The 21,560-nt window shown below is 42.4% G+C and overlaps 1 protein-coding gene across 19 annotated transcripts in view; it reads right to left on the bottom strand.

Moving 5' to 3' along the window:
- Stau2 (staufen double-stranded RNA binding protein 2) overlaps nt 1–21,560 on the bottom strand; it is a 245,859-nt gene that overhangs the window by 136,417 nt on the left and 87,882 nt on the right. For all 19 annotated transcript variants that reach the window (XM_087660245.1, XM_087660247.1, XM_087660251.1 and 16 more), the window contains 3 exon segments: nt 14,567–14,726; nt 8,904–9,011; nt 6,366–6,578 (listed from right to left, as the gene is read on the bottom strand). In XM_087660245.1, the coding sequence (XP_087516371.1) occupies nt 6,366–6,578; nt 8,904–9,011; nt 14,567–14,726 (481 nt within the window).

Genomic DNA, 21,560 nt, shown 5'->3' with positions numbered 1-21,560 from the left:
TATAAACATAAGAAAAATTTCACAATTTTGATTGCAAAACTTAGACCCTGGAAAAAGCAGCAGTTCTCCAAGACATCCCCAGTCTAGCAAAACTGACTGAAAAAGATAAACCAGTCATGAGAAAGATTTTTAACAGAAATCTGTAAAATGGACCCAACATTTAGGCTTCCATGGGATCGGGCTGCAGAGACAGAGATAAGGTAGAGTGTCTACGCTTTAAAAACTGTGTATCTCCTCAGTGCTGCTCCACGGCCGCTCTTCACAAATACTGACAGAAAACAGAAACAATACTAGGTATGACAGGAGCTGTGAACAGATACTTGCAACACGTGACTTTAAAAAGATGGATTCAGTCCTCAAAACATACCTTTAGAAACTCCTAAAATGCATTAAGAGAAAGAAGACAGATTAAAAGTGATGAATAGATGTATCACAAGAATGCAAGTGGGAAAACTACTAGTCAACCTCATTAGAACTTAGCAAATGCACATTAAAACATGGTGAAACATGATTATATACCCACCAGCTTGGGAAATTTGAGAAGTCTCATAGCCCTAAAAGGTAAGAAGTGCTGAATAGGTTTTTGTCAACTGACACAAACCAAAATCATCAGAAAGGAGGGAGCCTCAATAAAGAAAATGCCTTCATAAAATCCAGCTGCAGGCACCGTTGTGGGGCATTTTCTTGACTAGTGATTGAAGTAGGAGGCCCAGCCCACTGTGGGCGATGCCATCCTGGACTGGTGCTCCTAGGTTCTACAAGAAAACAGACTGAGCAAGTCATGATGAGCAAGCCAGTAAGCAGCACCCCTCCATGGCCTCATGGAGTGAGCTCATTACGTTACCTAAGCTGACCTTGAAATCCTGAACTAAAAGGAGCCCTGAGTAGCCCAAACTATGAAGTCCATTTCACCACACTAGTAAGAAAGACAGCAGACGGGATAGCGAGAGCTAGAAGGAGCTCTCTAGAGATGTTTAAGGAAGGTATCAAGAGGATCTGATGATTGTACTGAGGAAAAGGAATCTCACTGCCAGATAGTTGGTGCACACTGTGAAAGATTAGAGAGACACAACAGAACATGGCATGACAATTGTGGGCCTTGGACGAGAGGTAGCTGTGAATTATTAAGCAATAATATGATTGAGAACACAGAGACAACTTAGGAATCATTTCTCTGAAGACTGAACTGAGCACAACACTAGGTGTAAAGGAGAAACTAGGAAAAGAAGAAAGACTGCAAACCTCAGAGCCAGCACGATGGCTCAGTGGTAAGGTGCTTGCTGCCCAAACAGGAGGGATGCCCTGAGTTCAATCACCAAGGGGGTAGGGAAAAGAACAACAGAATCCTGTAGGTTATCCTCCGACCTCCACGTATGTACACATACAAACACAAAACACGTTTTTAAAAGAGATTGTAAACTGCACAATGGCAACGGTTAGGCTGGACATGAGAGCAGTGGAAATGGTTAGCTCTTGCTAAGGTACTTGCAGATCTAATCAGTTATAAAGGGTCATGTACAGAGAACAAATGATCAGACTGCAGAAAAGGAAGGGGGCTCTAATTAGGGACTAGGAAGGAGTTAAATGCAGAAGGAAGAGTAAATTAACAGCAAGAATGTCTTTAAAAGTCCTAAGAAATCATACTATTAACTGAAATGACAATAACACATGCAAATCCATGTACAAATAAATATATAGGTTAAATGAAATTTTCATCTGTAGGCTGACAGTGCTCCTTCCGTGAGCCAAAGATCACCTAACAAAACCCCCAATATTAGGCAGGAGAAGCCCTCTTTGGAGTTGTTGGTCAGGGTTGTCAAAGAGACTCCCAAAATGTTACGGACTATTGATATTGCCCCTGGTTGCCAAGCAGGGGTGGAAGTTCAGCTCCTGTTTCTGTTGACACCAACATGCACTGCAGACACAGGGTTTAGAGGCCCCTGAGCAGGAAGGGACCTGAATGCCTCCTCCCTGAGGACCAGCTTTTATAATAACCAGAAGGCATCATGCAAGCTTCCAGAGGGTGACAAGCAACAATTCTTCTACCCAGCTCTATGCCCATGAACCACATCAAATACCAGTATGATCCAATAATGCTGAGGGGCAGTAGTGGCCCACACGCTTGGAGGTAACCAACAACTCTCACTGGACCTAAGGACTTGCTCAGCAGGAAAGAGATCATGCCTGTTACTGGAAACCCAGCCAGCCAGCCAGCCAGGGGAGTCACGGATCTTGGACAAGAAAATAAAGCCAACACTTTAATGAATCAGCACAATCCCCAACTACATGCTAAGTATCTGTCCTTATACCCAGTGAGTGCCGTCTCACCCCTCCTCCAGGGTGCTTCTCTCTACAGCACATGGAGACTTTTACAGAAGACCACAGCCAGTGAACAGGCAGAGCTGTGGAGACCAGTCCCAGTCGATGAAGCCAGCCATGTGTTCAAGGCTCAGGCAGCACTGCAGCAAGGAGGGAGTTTGCTGTGAGAGTGTCTCCTAGCAACGTCAGAGGCCCCGTCTGTGAAGTCTCACTAATACGACTGCCTACATAGGAGCTGAACAAGGACGACATCGACAGACGGGCGAGCGGATGGGGCGACCATGAGGCCTCAACCCCACACGAGCAGGACACGCGTGCTCCTGAGGCCTGCTGAGATGAGGAAGCAGAGCAATTACTGAAGAGGGCCTGAGAGCAGGAGGAGATAAGGGAGGCTACGGAGAGACGAAAGGGAAGGAGGAAATGGGACAATTACATCATAGCCTCAAAAATAAAGAAAATGACGACAGTGGGAATGTCATCAAATGGTTAAGAAGAAGGTATGGGTGAACCATGGCACTCAGAAGTTGCCACCACACACATGAAGATGCTTAAGTAAATCTGCATTTCCAATGAGAGACTTTCCATAATGTTTATTGCTGATAAATCTCAGGCTCTTCTAAGAATGTCTCTATGTCCCAAAGAACTATTATTGATACAGATTTCAGTGGCAATCGACCACATGCACAAGTAAAACCTAGGTGAAGTGAGAAATCTGAGAGAAGATTATTAGTGGCTTGACTTTGTCTCTTATTTGAAATTAAGTACTATTGCCTTGTCAGATCTGTTATTCCTTAAATATCAAGTTTCAGATTATCCTAAAAGCTAGTAAGGACAGTCTTATAAACAAATAGTTGTGTCCAGAAAATGTTATCTCCAGTGTTGGAGAGGCTCCTTTGAAATCTTATCTGACAGAAGACAATTACATTAAAGAACAAATAAAAGCTTATCTGATAAGCTGTACATATTAAAATGGTGGCCCATAAATCATCTTTATATTCCAAAGAAGTTCGTTCACATTAATCAGTTTCCAGTGGACACACAACTGGATCTGAAACCCGGCTCTGGTGTGAAAACATGTGTTCCTCAAACACAAATGCCTATCCTGTGCAGCAGCATGGCACATCACAAAAATGCTAGGGATAAGATGACAATGTGACGGTTTTTATCACTTTAAGTAGAATGAAGGTAACTCATCACAGACATCTTCTCTACAGAACGTAAGGAATCATGTATCCCAGATGAGAAAGATACATAAATACATAAGGAAAATAATAAAAACTTGATATAATATTCCAGACAAACTATGCATTGGCCTACAACATAATGACATTTAAAATCATCTAGATTGCAGCTCATTACAGGAACGTCCCTTTCTCAAAACAGCCTTCATTTTAGACAATCTCCAAGCTTTATTTTACATAAGACAAACATAGCACAAGTAATTCTAACTGTGATGTATGCATGAAAAAACAAAATGCAGGGGTGGTTATCCAGTGCAGGAGAGGCCTGGAGAAGCCATCTCTGAAGAATCCAGTTCAAATGGAGATGTGAATGGTGGACAGAACATTCCAGAATAACATACTTATATACTGAAAGCACTGTTTCCTCTCTCTAGGTGCTGGGAGGTAACATTTTAACAACGGTTTTTCAGTGGCTATAGATAGTTAACACAGCAATTAGAAAAATATACCATTTTAGAAATGTATGTATCTTGTCGAGCTTAACAACTTAATACTCTCAGTTTATTAAGATTGGGCTGAATTTAATAGATATCATGATCAATCTTACATGACCATTTTGATATAAAGCACTGTTCTTCATAGAAAAGCTAGAGACTTTATATAGAGAGGTTTTTTGATAAATTGTGTGACATTCGTGTGACTAGACAGTGACTAGAGTAGGCAAGTAATATGCCATCTTAATATTTGAGTGATTAATACTAAGTGATTTTAAAGTATTTTATAGTTACTTATGCATTTGGTGCATGCTTCGGTGAAGACTTATTACGCAGTAAGTACCAGTATTGTCCACACTTAAGCATGCCAACACATGTCAATGCTATGCAACCTGCTCAGGCCAGGACGTCATGTCAAAACTGACTACAAAGGCTGCACTAGTAACGGCCCCCTCCCCTCGCTGCCTGGCCAGGAGCTTAGAACACGTGAGAACACATCACTCTTCTTCAGAACCGTTCCAGCCCATGTTCAGTGCATCTATGTGCTACGTATGTCTACCATTTATCTCTACATTACACATGACATGAGATGCTATTCCAGGGAAGGCACGATTTTCACTTTCTTCTAAGGAAAACAAAATTTTCACTAAAAAGATCATGTAGTTATTCACGCCTGTATGTATTTTCATATAAAGCAGAGGCAAAGGTGAAAATCTGAAAAATAGATAAAGTGTGCCAGTGCACAATTCAAACAGAGGAACTCACTGGTGATTATCAACTCTGAATGTGCGGCCCTTGACTCACAGTCCAATGTGCCTGTGTGTGACGAGTGGGCTGGGCCAGGAACTGATGTGCAGCGGTTTGAGGTTTACGTTAGCTGTGCAAAACTCCACTTCCACTCCTGTTGTCCACACTGAGCACTGGACACTGTACTAAACACCAAGTCAGTCACTCCCAACTTTGCCTTTTTTAACCTTTTTAATGTAAATAAAATATGACCCAATAAAAGAAATGGTTATAACACCTTGAAAGGCTGTGTGTTTTGGATTCTTCCTCTGTAGGGAAGGTGGGGGTAATGAATGAAAAGCAAAATTCATGTTGGCCTCAGAGGTCTCCCCTAAAGATTAAGCATGGCAAGGCAGACACAGAATTGGCAAAGTCAGGCACATGGGGTGCTTTAAGGTTTCCACTTGCTGCTGCTGTCCTTCCTGATAGTGACATTATATGCTATCATCCTGTGCCCTATTACAGTTCATAGTATCCTAAGAAACTGCAGTGCAGCCAGCACACCCGCTGCTACTATGAAATGGTGGACAGGAGGAGTTCATGTTCCTCCACAAGATGGCCAAATAGAAATAAGCAAGTCATCTGGGCATTCTTTGTAAAGCCTTACTTAGAAAATGAGGCAAAGGGGCTGGAAGAAAAGCTCAGAGGGTAAAATGCTTGCCTCCCAGGTATGAGGACTGCAGTTCAGGTCTGTGTCACCCACAAAAGTGTCTAGTGGCATGGTGGTCTGTCCGTAATCCTAGTATGTTATGGGCAAAGATTGGGTATTCCCAGAGCAGGTGGCTAGCTGAATTTGTAAGCTCTGGATTTAATTGCAAGTCTCTGATTCAAAGACTACATGGAGAATGATCAAGGATACCTCAGGTCTGAATACACAGACACAGAAATACGCTTGCCCACATATGTGCAAATAAACATACATGTAAGCACATGAAATAAACTAAAATGAGGGATAATTTCATCTACTTTACATGGTTATGATGTAAATTATACTCAAGGAGACACAACTGAATGCTAAGAAGCAGAAATATATGAAGAAATAAAATTATCATTGATTTATCATCACAGGATCTGTTTCTTGATCTGTTTCTTAGAACAGGAAACAAGGAAGAAAATCAGGGATGAAAGGGGGAAGAAACAGAGGGAGACAGAAAGGAAAGGAGGGATCTACCATAAGAAACCAGTGTCAACAGTCTATAGCCAGTATACTATAGTCATGTGTCACTTAACAATGGAGTCACTCTGAGAAAATGTCATTCCATGATACGTGTGTACTCACACAGATACAGCTTTGCTACACACAGGCTGTGTGGTGTAACAACTGTTACTAGGGTGTGAGGCTCTGTAGCCTGTTACTAACTAGAAACCCAAGGCAACTCTAACTCAGTGGGGTTTGCAATATTTAAATTATATAAATATACATAAATGTAAATAAGTACATTAAAATGTTATACAATTTTTCTGCTCTATTATTATCTTACAGGAAATCAATCACATATGTGATCTATATTGACCACAAATACCATGTTGTGGTCTATCACTACAGTAATTAAGTAAAATAAATGAGTCACAAGAATATGCTTACCTTTATTATTGTTTTAGGGCGTTTTTTAAAAAATAGTTTTGGCTTCTCTATCACAGGAAGAGGTGGGAGTTTCTTAAGCTCCTGTAAGACCGTGGTTGCTGCACGCTTCTTGGAGAGCTTTTTGCTATTTCCCTCTCCTTCTGCAGAAAATTCTCCCACTGACACCCGGGTAACAAAACTCTTCATATGTGGTGGTCCACTTTCTTTAATAACCTATTAAATGCAAGCAAAATATCAATCAACATGCCAGCATTTGTATTTAACAGCATGAATCTTGAAAGCCTCTCCAACTAATCTGGAAAAGTATGCCAAAACTATAGTATCTCTTTAAGACGGCTATTTTGAAGGTATGATATCAGTTACATTAATATAAAATATTTCTGATTCTAAATTAACTAATGGTGAAAGAAATCCTAACATGTAATTTATAGTCAGTCATGGTCGCCACCCATGTCTTACAGAACACAAAGCTAAGAGCACAGAACATGCCAATTGGTTAGACACGCCACCTAGAGAAAAAAATAACATTGCTACATACACATCTAATGCTGTCCCCATGAGGGTGAGACACCAGAAGTCAAAGATGATGTTTTATCATTTCAAAGATGAAGTCTTTCATACAACAGTCCATCTTATAGGACCACATATATGATTAGGATTCTTTAAGATCATAATGGAGCAGAAAAACTGCAGTATTTTTATCTGTGTTTACATGTTACATATTTCAAACACAGTTGAGTTATAAAGCATCCTCTTGTGGAAGATTTTCAAGAACAGGAAAAAGATGAAAAATGATCTCTTGTTAGAGACCTGGAAGGTTGTTCTCACAAGGGGAGTCAGACTCTGAGGGATCCTGGTGATGTGATCTAGATGGCATGCTGACAGACCATGAAAATATGCAGGTTTTCAGTGTCGAGAACTATGGAAACTTTAGCCAGGAGTATTCCTAACTATTCAATGTGTTCTTACATTTAAATTATATCAGCTTGTAGAGCAAAGATAGATGCCAAGTCCTGAATACTCAAAATGCAAGTTTCCTTTAAAATTCTGACCTACGAAACACACAGCCTTTGGTTTACCACTTAATATTATATTGAAACTTTTTTCTACTATTAGCGTCCAATTAGGAAAAGGAATTAAACAAATACAGTACCTCAATAACTCTACATCAATGGAATCAAAAGTTAGTTTAAGTATACTTTCCAGGTAACTTAAATTCACCAATTTAAACATCAACTGTTTATTTCCACACTCTGGCACACAAGCCTATCAGTTACAAATGTAATTTCCTGGGCTAGGGAAATGGTCTAGAAGGGCAGTGAGGTGCCTGCTGTAGATCCCTATCATCCACGTAAGAACCAGGCACGGCTACACATATCTGTAAACCTCCACAGGGTGACATGGAGTTGGGCGCCTGTGACAGTCATTGGCCAGCCAGTCTAGATGAGCTCTGAGTCCAGTGTGAGACCTTTCCCCAAAGAGTAAGGTAGAGAAAGGCCTCTGGTTCATGTGTGAGGGACCTCCCAATAGAAATAGAACGTCACACACACAGAACGGGATTTAGGGAACCAACGGGGGAAACTATGTTTAGCCTTTTAGTGTTCATGCTAGATCATCAGTGCGAGCATCCAATACTCTGACATAACCCGCAGATAAGCAGAGCACTTCTGTGACTTCTACTCCACACCCATGAGTTTCAAGGGTGTGAGAGGCGTCACAAGGTTCCCCAGTGATTTCTTGTAATCGGTCTGCTGTCACGTACTTTCTCTCCCTGCCTTCCTCATTGGCTACTTTCAACCTGCTATGGGGCAAGAAGTCAAGTATCTGACTTGTCAGAGTTGTGTTCAAGAAGAAAGCAGTTTCTCCGTCCGGCGTTCCCTTCGATAAGCAGCACAATGCAAGAGTAAACGAGTAGGGACTCAGGAGAGCCTCCCACAGCCTGGGCTTACTGCCTCCATCTTCTCACTTTCTATGGATGGCCTTCAAAGCTGGTGACCTCTTACTATGGAAGGCAGATAAAATTATTTTTAAGTTTTTTCTTTTAAAAAATTTCATATACTTTTATAAATATTTAGTTTGCACATATTTAGATGTAGAAAGCAGGATATCAGTTTGTACTTAGCACGTGGCAAACTCCCAGGTACAACCCCCAGCGTCTCCCCCAAAACAAGTTAACATGTTTTGACCTCCATACAATTAAAAGGAATTGAATGTTAGCATGGTATCACAAAATACTAGTTTGACTTACAACATGAATTAAATAAGATCAAATTAATGATAAATGTAAAACACAGAATCCTATAGATTAACAGAAATTATGGTTAGAAAACAAATCTTATTGTCAAAACTGAAAAGTCATGAAAAAAAGAAAGACAAGGAGACCCACAATACTTATAACATTACAGCCATTTCCATTTCTCTGAGGCACTAATCACTTCCTGGCAATGGATTTCAATACAAGAAGCATGTGCACTCCTGCAAGAGTCTGGTACACCTCTAACTTGTTTAAATGACCAAGAAAAGTACATGATCACATACCTCAAAACTGACGGGCATATTTCTCTTCAGCGCAATTTCAAACACTAAGCTTATTTCAGATTTATTTGCATCTTTATCGTCATCCATTTCTTTTCCTGATTCACCATTCTAAGTAAAAAACAAACAAACAAAAACCAAAAATACTAGGACAGTGCCGGGGCCAGATATCACAACACTCAGACTGTTCCGCAGTCAGTTGAAATAGCAGAGGTGGCCATGGACCGTGGAGTCTCCTGGAACTCTCAAGGTCAAGGGCTATGTTGCTAGGCTTTTGGGTTCTGTTTTGTTTGAAGTAGAAGTAGCAAACACTCACTTTGAAGATCTTCTACTCCTGTACTTGAGAGTTGTGTCCTGCCTCCCTTTCCACGGCAATTCTAACATGACCCATGAGTTTACATAATACACAGTACAGAACGCAAACCACGAGTCAAAGCTGTGCCAGTTACTCAGGACTTGGAGGATTGAGACAAGAAAATAAAGGGATGGGGGCTGGAGAGATGGCTCAGAGGTTAAGAGCACCAATCCGCTCTTCCAGAGGTCCTGAGTTCAATTCCCAGCAACCACATGGTGGCTCACAACCATCTGTAATCGGATCTGATGTCCTCTTCTGGTGTGTCTGAAGACAGCGACAGTGTATTCATATAAATAAAATAAATCTTTAAAAAAAAAAGAAGAAAAGAAAAGAAAGGGACAATTCTTGTTACCAAGAATCTTATGTCTAATTAGAAGTGGTTAATAGTTGCAGTGAACACGCACCAGCACAAAACGTGTGTCCACCACTATAAAAAAATTCAAACAAAGAAGACTATATAGTTTGGAGAACAGATAATCTAGGAGGCTGAAGTATAAGTTTGAATGACTTAGGCAGAAAAGATTAAGACACTGACTATACATAGGAAATGCCTAGACTAGAAATATTATTGAAGTTCAACGGAGAAAGCAGATGCAGTCTTAAGAATGGGGAAAACCTGGGGCTGGACAGCTGGCTCAGAGGTTAAGAGCACTGACTGCTCTTCCAGAGGTCCTGAGTTCAATTCCCAGCAACCACATGGTGGCTCACAACCATCTGTAGTAGAAGACAGTGACAGTGTACTTATATAAATTAAATAAATCTTTTAAAAAAAAGAATGGGTAAAATCACCCAAAATGGCCTTAACATTTTGATTTGCAAACTAAAGTAGGCTGCCAAATTCTCAAATGATCTTTTCCTCTTTACATTCCTTATCCTCTGGCTGGGGATGTGGCTCACTGGGGAGTAAAGCATGAGGCTGCTTTAATGATTCCCTACACTGCTAAAATATGCTGTGGTGTTTGCCTATGTTCCTTGATCTCCAGTTAACACAATGTAGTTTATGTCCAGTACACGTGCGTTAAATGTGAGCCAGTGAATGGCACCCTCCATCATTATACACATATCCACAGTCACCTCCATCTTTATACACATATCCACAGTCACCTCCATCTTTATACACATATCCACAGTCACCCTCCATCTTTATACACATATCCACAGTCGCCTCCATCTTTATACACATATCCACAGTCACCTCCATCTTTATACACATATCCACAGTCGCCTCCATCTTTATACACATATCCACAGTCACCTCCATCTTTATACACATATCCACAGTCACCTCCATCTTTATACACATATCCACAGTCACCCTCCATCTTTATACACATATCCACAGTCGCCTCCATCTTTATACACATATCCACAGTCACCTCCATCTTTATACACATATCCACAGTCGCCTCCATCTTTATACACATATCCACAGTCGCCTCCATCTTTATACACATATCCACAGTCGCCTCCATCTTTATACACATATCCACAGTCACCTCCATCTTTATACACATATCCACAGTCGCCTCCATCTTTATACACATATCCACAGTCGCCTCCATCTTTATACACATATCCACAGTCGCCTCCATCTTTATACACATATCCACAGTCGCCTCCATCTTTATACACATATCCACAGTCGCCTCCATCTTTATACACATATCCACAGTCGCCTCCATCTTTATACACATATCCACAGTCGCCTCCATCTTTATACACATATCCACAGTCGCCTCCATCTTTATACACATATCCACAGTCACCTCCATCTTTATACACATATCCACAGTCACCTCCATCTTTATACACATATCCACAGTCACGTCCATCTTTATACACATATCCACAGTCACGTCCATCTTTATACACATATCCACAGTCGCCTCCATCTTTATACACATATCCACAGTCGCCTCCATCTTTATACACATATGCACAGTCGCCTCCATCTTTATACACATATCCACAGTCGCCTCCATCTTTATACACATATCCACAGTCGCCTCCATCTTTATACACATATGCACAGTCACCTCCATCTTTATACACATATCCACAGTCACCTCCATCTTCATACACATATCCACAGTCACCCTCCATCTTTATACACATATCCACAGTCGCCTCCATCTTTATACACATATCCACAGTCGCCTCCATCTTTATACACATATCCACAGTCACCTCCATCTTTATACACATATCCACAGTCACCTCCATCTTTATACACATATCCACAGTCGCCTCCATCTTTATACACATATCCACAGTCGCCTCCATCTTTATACACATATCCACAGTCGCCTCCATCTTTATACACATATCCACAGTCGCCTCCATCTTTATACACATATCCACAGTCGCCTCCATCTTTATACACATATCCACAGTCGTCTCCATCTTCATACACATATCCACAGTCACCTCCATCTTCATACACATATCCACAGTCGTCTCCATCTTCATACACATATCCACAGTCACCTCCATCTTCATACACATATCCACAGTCACCTCCATCTTTATACACATATCCACAGTCACGTCCATCTTTATACACATATCCACAGTCGCCTCCATCTTTATACACATATCCACAGTCGCCTCCATCTTTATACACATATCCACAGTCGCCTCCATCTTTATACACATATCCACAGTCGCCTCCATCTTTATACACATATCCACAGTCGCCTCCATCTTTATACACATATCCACAGTCGCCTCCATCTTTATACACATATCCACAGTCACCTCCATCTTTATACACATATCCACAGTCACCTCCATCTTTATACACATATCCACAGTCACCTCCATCTTTATACACATATCCACAGTCGCCTCCATCTTTATACACATATCCACAGTCGCCTCCATCTTTATACACATATCCACAGTCACGTCCATCTTTATACACATATCCACAGTCGCCTCCATCTTTATACACATATCCACAGTCGCCTCCATCTTTATACACATATGCACAGTCACCTCCATCTTTATACACATATCCACAGTCGCCTCCATCTTCATACACATATCCACAGTCGCCTCCATCTTTATACACATATCCACAGTCACGTCCATCTTTATACACATATCCACAGTCACCTCCATCTTTATACACATATCCACAGTCACCTCCATCTTTATACACATATCCACAGTCACCTCCATCTTTATACACATATCCACAGTCGCCTCCATCTTTATACACATATCCACAGTCGCCTCCATCTTTATACACATATCCACAGTCACCTCCATCTTTATACACATATGCACAGTCACCTCCATCTTTATACACATATCCACAGTCACCTCCATCTTCATACACATATCCACAGTCGCCTCCATCTTTATACACATATCCACAGTCGCCTCCATCTTTATACACATATCCACAGTCACCTCCATCTTTATACACATATCCACAGTCACCTCCATCTTCATACACATATCCACAGTCGCCTCCATCTTTATACACATATCCACAGTCGCCTCCATCTTTATACACATATCCACAGTCGCCTCCATCTTTATACACATATCCACAGTCACCTCCATCTTTATACACATATCCACAGTCACCTCCATCTTTATACACATATCCACAGTCGCCTCCATCTTTATACACATATCCACAGTCGCCTCCATCTTTATACACATATCCACAGTCGCCTCCATCTTTATACACATATCCACAGTCGCCTCCATCTTTATACACATATCCACAGTCGCCTCCATCTTTATACACATATCCACAGTCGCCTCCATCTTTATACACATATCCACAGTCGCCTCCATCTTTATACACATATCCACAGTCACCTCCATCTTTATACACATATCCACAGTCACCTCCATCTTTATACACATATCCACAGTCACGTCCATCTTTATACACATATCCACAGTCACCTCCATCTTTATACACATATCCACAGTCGCCTCCATCTTTATACACATATCCACAGTCGCCTCCATCTTTATACACATATCCACAGTCGCCTCCATCTTTATACACATATCCACAGTCGCCTCCATCTTTATACACATATCCACAGTCGCCTCCATCTTTATACACATATCCACAGTCACCCTCCATCTTTATACACATATCCACAGTCACCTCCATCTTTATACACATATCCACAGTCGCCTCCATCTTTATACACATATCCACAGTCGCCTCCATCTTTATACACATATCCACAGTCGCCTCCATCTTTATACCCATATCCACAGTCACCTCCATCTTTATACACATATCCACAGTCGCCTCCATCTTTATACACATATCCACAGTCACCTCCATCTTTATACACATATGCACAGTCACCTCCATCTTTATACACATATCCACAGTCACCTCCATCTTCATACACATATCCACAGTCGCCTCCATCTTTATACACATATCCACAGTCACCTCCATCTTCATACACATATCCACAGTCGCCTCCATCTTTATACACATATCCACAGTCGCCTCCATCTTTATACACATATCCACAGTCGCCTCCATCTTTATACACATATCCACAGTCGCCTCCATCTTTATACACATATCCACAGTCGCCTCCATCTTTATACACATATCCACAGTCGCCTCCATCTTTATACACATATCCACAGTCGCCTCCATCTTTATACACATATCCACAGTCGCCTCCATCTTTATACACATATCCACAGTCGCCTCCATCTTTATACACATATCCACAGTCGCCTCCATCTTTATACACATATCCACAGTCGCCTCCATCTTTATACACATATCCACAGTCGCCTCCATCTTTATACACATATCCACAGTCGCCTCCATCTTTATACACATATCCACAGTCGCCTCCATCTTTATACACATATCCACAGTCACCTCCATCTTTATACACATATCCACAGTCACCTCCATCTTTATACACATATCCACAGTCACGTCCATCTTTATACACATATCCACAGTCACCTCCATCTTTATACACATATCCACAGTCGCCTCCATCTTTATACACATATCCACAGTCGCCTCCATCTTTATACACATATCCACAGTTGCCTCCATCTTTATACACATATCCACAGTCCCATGTTTCCTGGCACGTGAGCTGCACAGGTGGGCGGGGCCTTCCCAGCAGGAACGTCTGCATCCAGCATACTCACAGGGTCCTGAGAGCAAACTGCCACGACCCTTCCTAGCTGAACAGATAATTTCTTTTCTTACACGATTACTTTCCTGTCTGCTCAGAGCCCTCCCTGAGGTAGCACAGGAGTGAGACCGCCACACGCATCAGCGCCACACCTGAGGAGACTTTTCTGGAATTGGCTCATTCTGTAGGGCTTGAAGAGCTTTCATCGCAGCATTGTGTCTGGCAGCTTGCCGAGTCTTCCCTTCGCCAAAGAATTCATTATTTCCTACAGTCAACTGAACATAAAAGATCTTGGGCATTGGGCAATGATATCTACAAAAAGAGGATACCAGCATTAGTGATAGCTCAGAAGCAGTCTGTAGCTACTTATAACCACTTAAAGATTATTCCATAAAATGTGAGCAACTGTTGTGTACTACATCTCTTACCAACTGTAATAAAAATTTAACCTTATAGATATATTTCTAAGGTAAAACGCGAGTCAATATATCTATACATAATCGTGTGCACTGAATACCACAAAAATATATTAAACTAAAATTAATACAGTAAAAAATATCTACCTATAGAAGCTTTTCTAATGAAGCTTTAATCAGTTATGATAGATGAGAACGTAATAGTTTGCTATTAAGAACAGGGAGCCATTGCAGAAGCTCCCCATAGGTGGCCCCACGTAGGTGGCTACATGTACATTACTGGGCTTGTCATAAATAACGGCAGTATTAGGGCAGAAAGATAGCTTATTATGACACAAAGTAACAAGGACATCACATCGACAGAACAAAACTAAAGAATTCATGCTAGTTATTAAGATCTGCTTATTTTGAGCTGGCCATAGCAGCTATCCATATTACAGAAGGCAATGACATTTCATCATGTATACGGTGCACAATGCTCAGAGTAGGGCAACCGGCATATGTTCTGAGGTACACCTGGACCTCAGAAGTGGACCATTTCTGTGTGCTGGGAACATTCAAAATATTCCCTTTGAAATACTGACTTAACTTTTGTTACCCACAGTTTTTCTGCTATAGTACATAGAATATATACATCATTCCTTCAACCCAACTCTCTTCACCAACACCCTTTTCAGAATTTGTAACTACTGTTCCACTCTCTACATTTCTTAAGATCAAATGATTAGCTTCCGAGTGTACGTAAGAACATGTAGTACTTTTATTTCTGTGTCCCAGCTCCACACCTGCTGCTGCACGTGGGACAGTTTCACCCTTTTTATGGCTGAGTAACGCTCATTGCTATTCATATTTATTTTTAGCTCTCTGTCCATTGGCGGACACCTAGGTTGATTCCAAATCGTGATGACCATGAGTAAGCAGGTGAATGTAGATATCTCTTCAAGATCAGTTCCAGTGGGGAGCCTGCTGGGTCATGTGTTAGTTCTGTTTCTAGGTCTGACATGTTTCACTGGTTTTGACATTGCTGTTTTTGAGGTATCTCTATGCCGTTTTTTTACAATGAATAGACTAACCTGTAATTCTGGCTTCTCACCACAGTTCAAGGCACATTCCTGATGTGGTGCTGAGCGGTATGTAAGTTAATTCTCTCACAGGAAGTTTGAGACCAGGAATAGATTCCCTGATAAGCAGACAGAGGGGAGAGGGGCCAGGCTAGGGAATAACAGTGGCCAACTTTCAAGATGGCCAGCTTCTACCTCCGCCTCCTGAGTTAAAACAAAAGCCTGGTAGCTTAAATAAAGGCTCTGTAGGCTTCTGTCTCCCACCAGCAGGCCCCTGCTGATGGACTGGCTCAACAAGTTCAAAGCCTGCTCAGGTCACACACAGTTCTAGGGTAATCAACAATAGCTTCCTTCAAACTGACCAACCTCGGAGTAGAGAGGCTTTCTTCTTCGGAGAGAAACTGGGTGCTTCATCTTCCTGAGTCCCCCTTGGTTCTGAATTGGGTCTTTTCTCTGTATGTCAGCTACACTTGTATGCTTGCTCACGAAGGAAACACCTTTCTGAACTGCTAATTCTGAATGTGGTGCCTGAGATCTGTCGGCTGCCACCTGTTGAACTTCAGATTCTCCTGTCTTTCAGCTCTGGCAGAGGAAACAAGCCAGAGCCATACACCTCAACTATATCATTTCTAGACTGCATCAGAAATAGCATAACAAGATACACTCATGGTTGAAAACCTACCCAGCTTTTGTGTTTAAGGAAACTGAGCAGAGCGTGAGTAGGAAACCGTAGCCGTGCAGCTGAGGGGATAAGAGGCTGAGAGGAGAAAGAGCACATCTAAAAGAAATGTCAATGACTAGGTTACATGATAAAAATCTATCAACTCGACAATTACCTATAGAATGTCTTTTATGACAGGACACTGTTCAAAAAAAAAAAAAACTCCAAACAATACAGTAGGGAAGACAAACAGTAAGAAATGTATGGAGAACACCTACTGAGAGAGAAATGTCCAAATGAGAGGGTGGGTTCAGAAGTACCAGGAGCTGTCTAGATAAGGTAGCCAAGGAAGGTTTCGCTGAGAAGATGGCAACTTTGTAAAGACCTGAACTAAGTAAGGACCAAGCCATGCAGGGATCCAGGCTGGTGCACTTGAGGGAGATACACAGAACACTAAGTGACAAACTCAAGTCATTCAGGGGCCCATCGAGCTAGACCTGTGGGGGTGAGGAAGGCCAAGGCACAGAGGTAACCAGATTCTGCAGGCCTCCTAAAAATCACTTTAAAGATCTCACTTCTATCCTAAGAGAAATGGATAGCATTTTGAGCAGAAAAGGGTGTCATCTAAACCATGTTTTGGAAGACTATATCCTATACTGAGGGCACATTGAAGGAGAAGGACAGAGGAAGAGGCTCTGACAGCAGCTGAGAAAAGCCTCAAGAAGGGACAGACAGTGCCTGTAGTTGGGTAGTCCCTAATTTTATGTGAGTTTTAGAAATAAAGATCGTATTAAACAAGAACTGCCTAGGAAATCTAAGAAATGGTTCAGGAATCACCTTAGAGCTTTAGAAGAGACAGAGTATGCACTGAAGGGAAAAAGACTACATAGGGATGCACGCTAGGTGGAAACGTCAAGCTGTTAGAGAAGGCCTCAAAGCAGATACACCAGGCGGGCAGCCACACTATGAGTTTGGACTCTGAGGAAAAGGTATAAGGCAAAGATAAATTTGGGAATAATCAATGTAGAGATTGTACTGAAACATGCAGAGAGAGAGGGGAGGGGAGGGGAGAGGGGAGGGGGAGGGGGAAGGGGAGGGGGAGGGGAGGGAAGGGAAGGGAAGGGAAAGGAAGGGGAAGGGAAGGGGAAGGGGAAGGGAAGGGGAAGGGAAGGGGAAGGGAAGGGGAGGGAAGGGGAAGGGGAAGGGAGGGGGAGGGGGAGAGGGAAGGGGAAGGGAGGGTGAGGGGGAGAGGGGAGGGAAGGGAAGGGAAGGGGAAGGGGAAGGGAGGGGGAGGGGGAGAGGGAAGGGGAAGGGAAGGGGAAGGGGAAGGGAAGGGAAGGAAAGGGGAAGGGAAGGGGAAGGGAAGGGAAGGGGAAGGGAGGGGGAGGGGAAGGGGAAGGGAGGGGGAGGGGGAGAGGGGAGGGAAGGGGAAGGGGAAGGGGAAGGGAAGGGGAAGGGAGGTGGAAGGGGAGAGGGGAGGGAAGGGAAGGGGAAGGGAAGGGGAAGGGGAAGGGGAAGGGGAAGGGAAGGGGAACACTGTAGGATTCAGAGACAACAAAGACCAGTTAGTTAGCACAGGTCCATAACAAGGACAGGGTGTGTTACAGGAGGAACCGAATGATTATAGCATTACAGCTAAAGCTCACAACCAAACTAAAAGTAGGGTGGAACAATATGGTCGCTGAACTGAGAGACTCAGCACTATAAGCAGGACCGATTTTGGTGGAATAATGGATTTGTAATTATAATGGTAAAAATTAAGTTAAAAAATTATTCCAGTGCTGGAAAATATTTCTAAACTATGTTCAATTGAGGTCCTCCTTTTTTTTCTTTTTCTAATTTGCCATGCTTGAGATTGAGCCCAAGGACTTGTATGTGGAGACAAGTACTGTATGTCCAAGTAACACCCCAACTTGAGGTCACAGCGTGTTTTCAATGGTTATTGGATACCCAAGCAGTGGTGTTCTGCAGGCAATCTGAAGTCAGCTGGAAAGAACCCACACTGTTTGATGAAGTTCCGTGCTGAAGGTGCAGATCAGTGAGGCCACAGTTGAGACCGTGCATGGACAGACACATGTAAAGGAACCATCGACAGTCCAAGGGTAGAATCTGATTAATCAAAGTTCAAGGAAACAGTAGATGGCAGAGGACGGATACGAGAGGGTCAGAGCGGAAGAGAAATTATAGCACAATGTCAGGGGAGGGCACTCAGCAGTGTCTAAGGGACTAGAGAATCTACTCCATGGCAGCAGAGAAAGTCACTGTTTTAACTCTGAACAGCAACTTTTATGGGACACAGTTTTCTTCTAATTTTTTTAAAGATAAGTTATTTAAAGATAAGGACACATATTTAGTGTCCTTATTTTTAAAATAGGAAATATAAAAATGTTAAAGAAAAAACAATGAAAGTAAATACTATTTTTAACATCCAAAGACTAAAAAGAATTTTAAAATACAATCTTTTTGTCCTTTGACTCCAATAACTAACAGGGTGTGGACAGCACCATTCCCTAAGATTTGCCACTTACCACTTTAATCCGAATTTCAACAGAGTGATATGAATCATGTATGTACACTGTCTGTCACCCACACGTCAGCTTCCCGCATTCCAGAGCTACATGCTCTACCTCACTCTATAAAACTGCAAGATGCTCTTGCAGTCAGAGGTTGACGCCTGAACCGGTCTGCAATCGTAAGCTTTCTCCGTGGAGCAAGCGCTCGCGGTTAATTATAAACCTCTGAAGGGAGAACTGGAGCGCTAGGCCTTCAACTACCACAGGGAGTGGGCGCCACTGCGATCACCGAGGGCTGCTGACAATTACAACACTCGTTTGGGTTTGCCACAGAGACAAAAAAATTCTGCTCATTATAGCTTTACTGGACTATGACGCCATAACACATAAGCAACTGAAACAATCTGCTGATTTTTCTGACCAAAATATTAATTGCACACTAAAGAGCCCTCGGGGCCTCTTCCTTTTGGGCCATTGAATGTGGCTTTATGTATGTGTATAGGTATGCATTTGAGATATATATATATATAATATCATATAAATATCTGAGGGAAAATTAAGTATATTACATTTTTTACATAAAAAGTGAAATACTCTAGCAGTAACAACAGGAAATACCAAGACCCGGTGCCTGACTTACTTCATTCCAGTTTCACTCCACCCCCTGCTCTAACAACGATTCTTGGTAATACACCCCACACGGTTTGAATATCTTACACATCGCATCTCCTCAGAGCACCATGACAATTAAGATTAGCCAGAGCACTCTGATTAATGGCATCCAGACGACACTGCCGCATAGATGACGCAGAGTACTTCATCAAACAGAATACCATGTGCCGAGGTCCTCGCCTCAAAATACTTATTTCCTTTGGGAAAGAAACACTCAAAGTTTATTAACTTTCAAAGGTGGTATGTTCTACTTAGTGGAGTTCCTTCCCCTGTTTGTATTTTTCAAATAATAAGCTCACTTTTGATAATGAACATTCAACATATGATGCATTTATTTCTACAATTAAAATATATTAATTAAGCAGGTAGTATTCTGTACTTAAAGTTTGAATTCTCATGCTGTTATTGTTAAGAGATGAACCACGAAAACCCCTATTGTGCAATTAAATTAAATGAGCTCCTTCCATCCACGGCCTCCAATGGTCGCTGTGCTACATCAGTAATTTTCTGTCTTAGTTAAGATCTACCCTGCAACCCTGGTCTTCTGAGCTGGTATCTATCATGGACCCAGGGTTGCCTTGGTGATGCTTCCTACTGTCTCAGCTGCTCTCACTGCTCTAGGTTACCCCTGCACAAGACCATCTTGGCCAACAGGCAAATGCACCAACCAGGGGATAGAACCATTCCTTACTGTGCACTGGCTACATCCTCTGTATCAGTTTAGTTCTTACAGAAGCCCAGCGTGACAGGAAAGGTCCCCAATCTCACTTTGAGCAGTAACTTTTCCAATAGAGCTGTCGAGAGTCAAATTCACATCCATCTAACTTCAAGGGTTCAAGAAAATTTGGAAGAATTTCCTAGGGTGGGCAAGACAAAGGAGTTTGTACACTTAGCTCATTCTCCAGGGCCTAATGCTGGAAGGAGGAAAGTTTGGCTTCATGTGCACCATGGCATGAACTACTGTACACATGGATGTGTGTGTGCACACACAAAACAAACAAACAAACACACTGCATGAAACTGCTCCGTTATCTTCTGGCTCGTGCCACTGTCCATGTATTTGAGCAGAGAGGCTAGTGCCAGCTTCCTGAGTGGGTATGCACTAATGTACTAGTGCCAGCTTCCTGAGTGGGCATGTACTAATGTACTAGTGCCGGCTTCCTGACATGTACTAATGTACTAGTGCCGGCTTCCTGAGTGGGCATGTACTAATGTACTAGTGCCGGCTTCCTGAGTGGGCATGCACTCATGTACTAGTGCCGGCTTCCTGACATGTACTAATGTACTAGTGCCAGCTTCCTGAGTGGGTATGCACTAATGTACTAGTGCCAGCTTCCTGAGTGGGCATGTACTAATGTACTAGTGCCAGCTTCCTGAGTGGGCATGTACTAATGTACTAGTGCCGGCTTCCTGACATGTACTAATGTACTAGTGCCGGCTTCCTGAGTGGGCATGCACTAATGTACTAGTGCCGGCTTCCTGAGTGGGCATGCACTCATGTACTAGTGCCGGCTTCCTGAGTGGGCATGTACTAATGTACTAGTGCCGGCTTCCTGAGTGGGCATGTACTAATGTACTAGTGCCGGCTTCCTGACATGTACTAATGTACTAGTGCCGGCTTCCTGACATGTACTAATGTACTAGTGCCGGCTTCCTGAGTGGGCATGTACTAATGTACTAGTGCCGGCTTCCTGACATGTACTAATGTACTAGTGCCGGCTTCCTGAGTGGGCATGTACTAATGTACTAGTGCCGGCTTCCTGAGTGGGCATGCACTCATGTACTAGTGCCGGCTTCCTGAGTGGGCATGCACTAATGTACTA

This window comes from Rattus norvegicus, chromosome 5, assembly GCF_021556685.1.
Source record: "Rattus norvegicus strain SHRSP/BbbUtx chromosome 5, alternate assembly SHRSP_T2T, whole genome shotgun sequence".
Taxonomy (NCBI): Eukaryota; Metazoa; Chordata; class Mammalia; order Rodentia; family Muridae; genus Rattus; species Rattus norvegicus.
The sequence above is the reverse complement of the archived record's forward strand: the minus strand, read 5'-3'. Positions and strand labels throughout refer to the sequence as shown.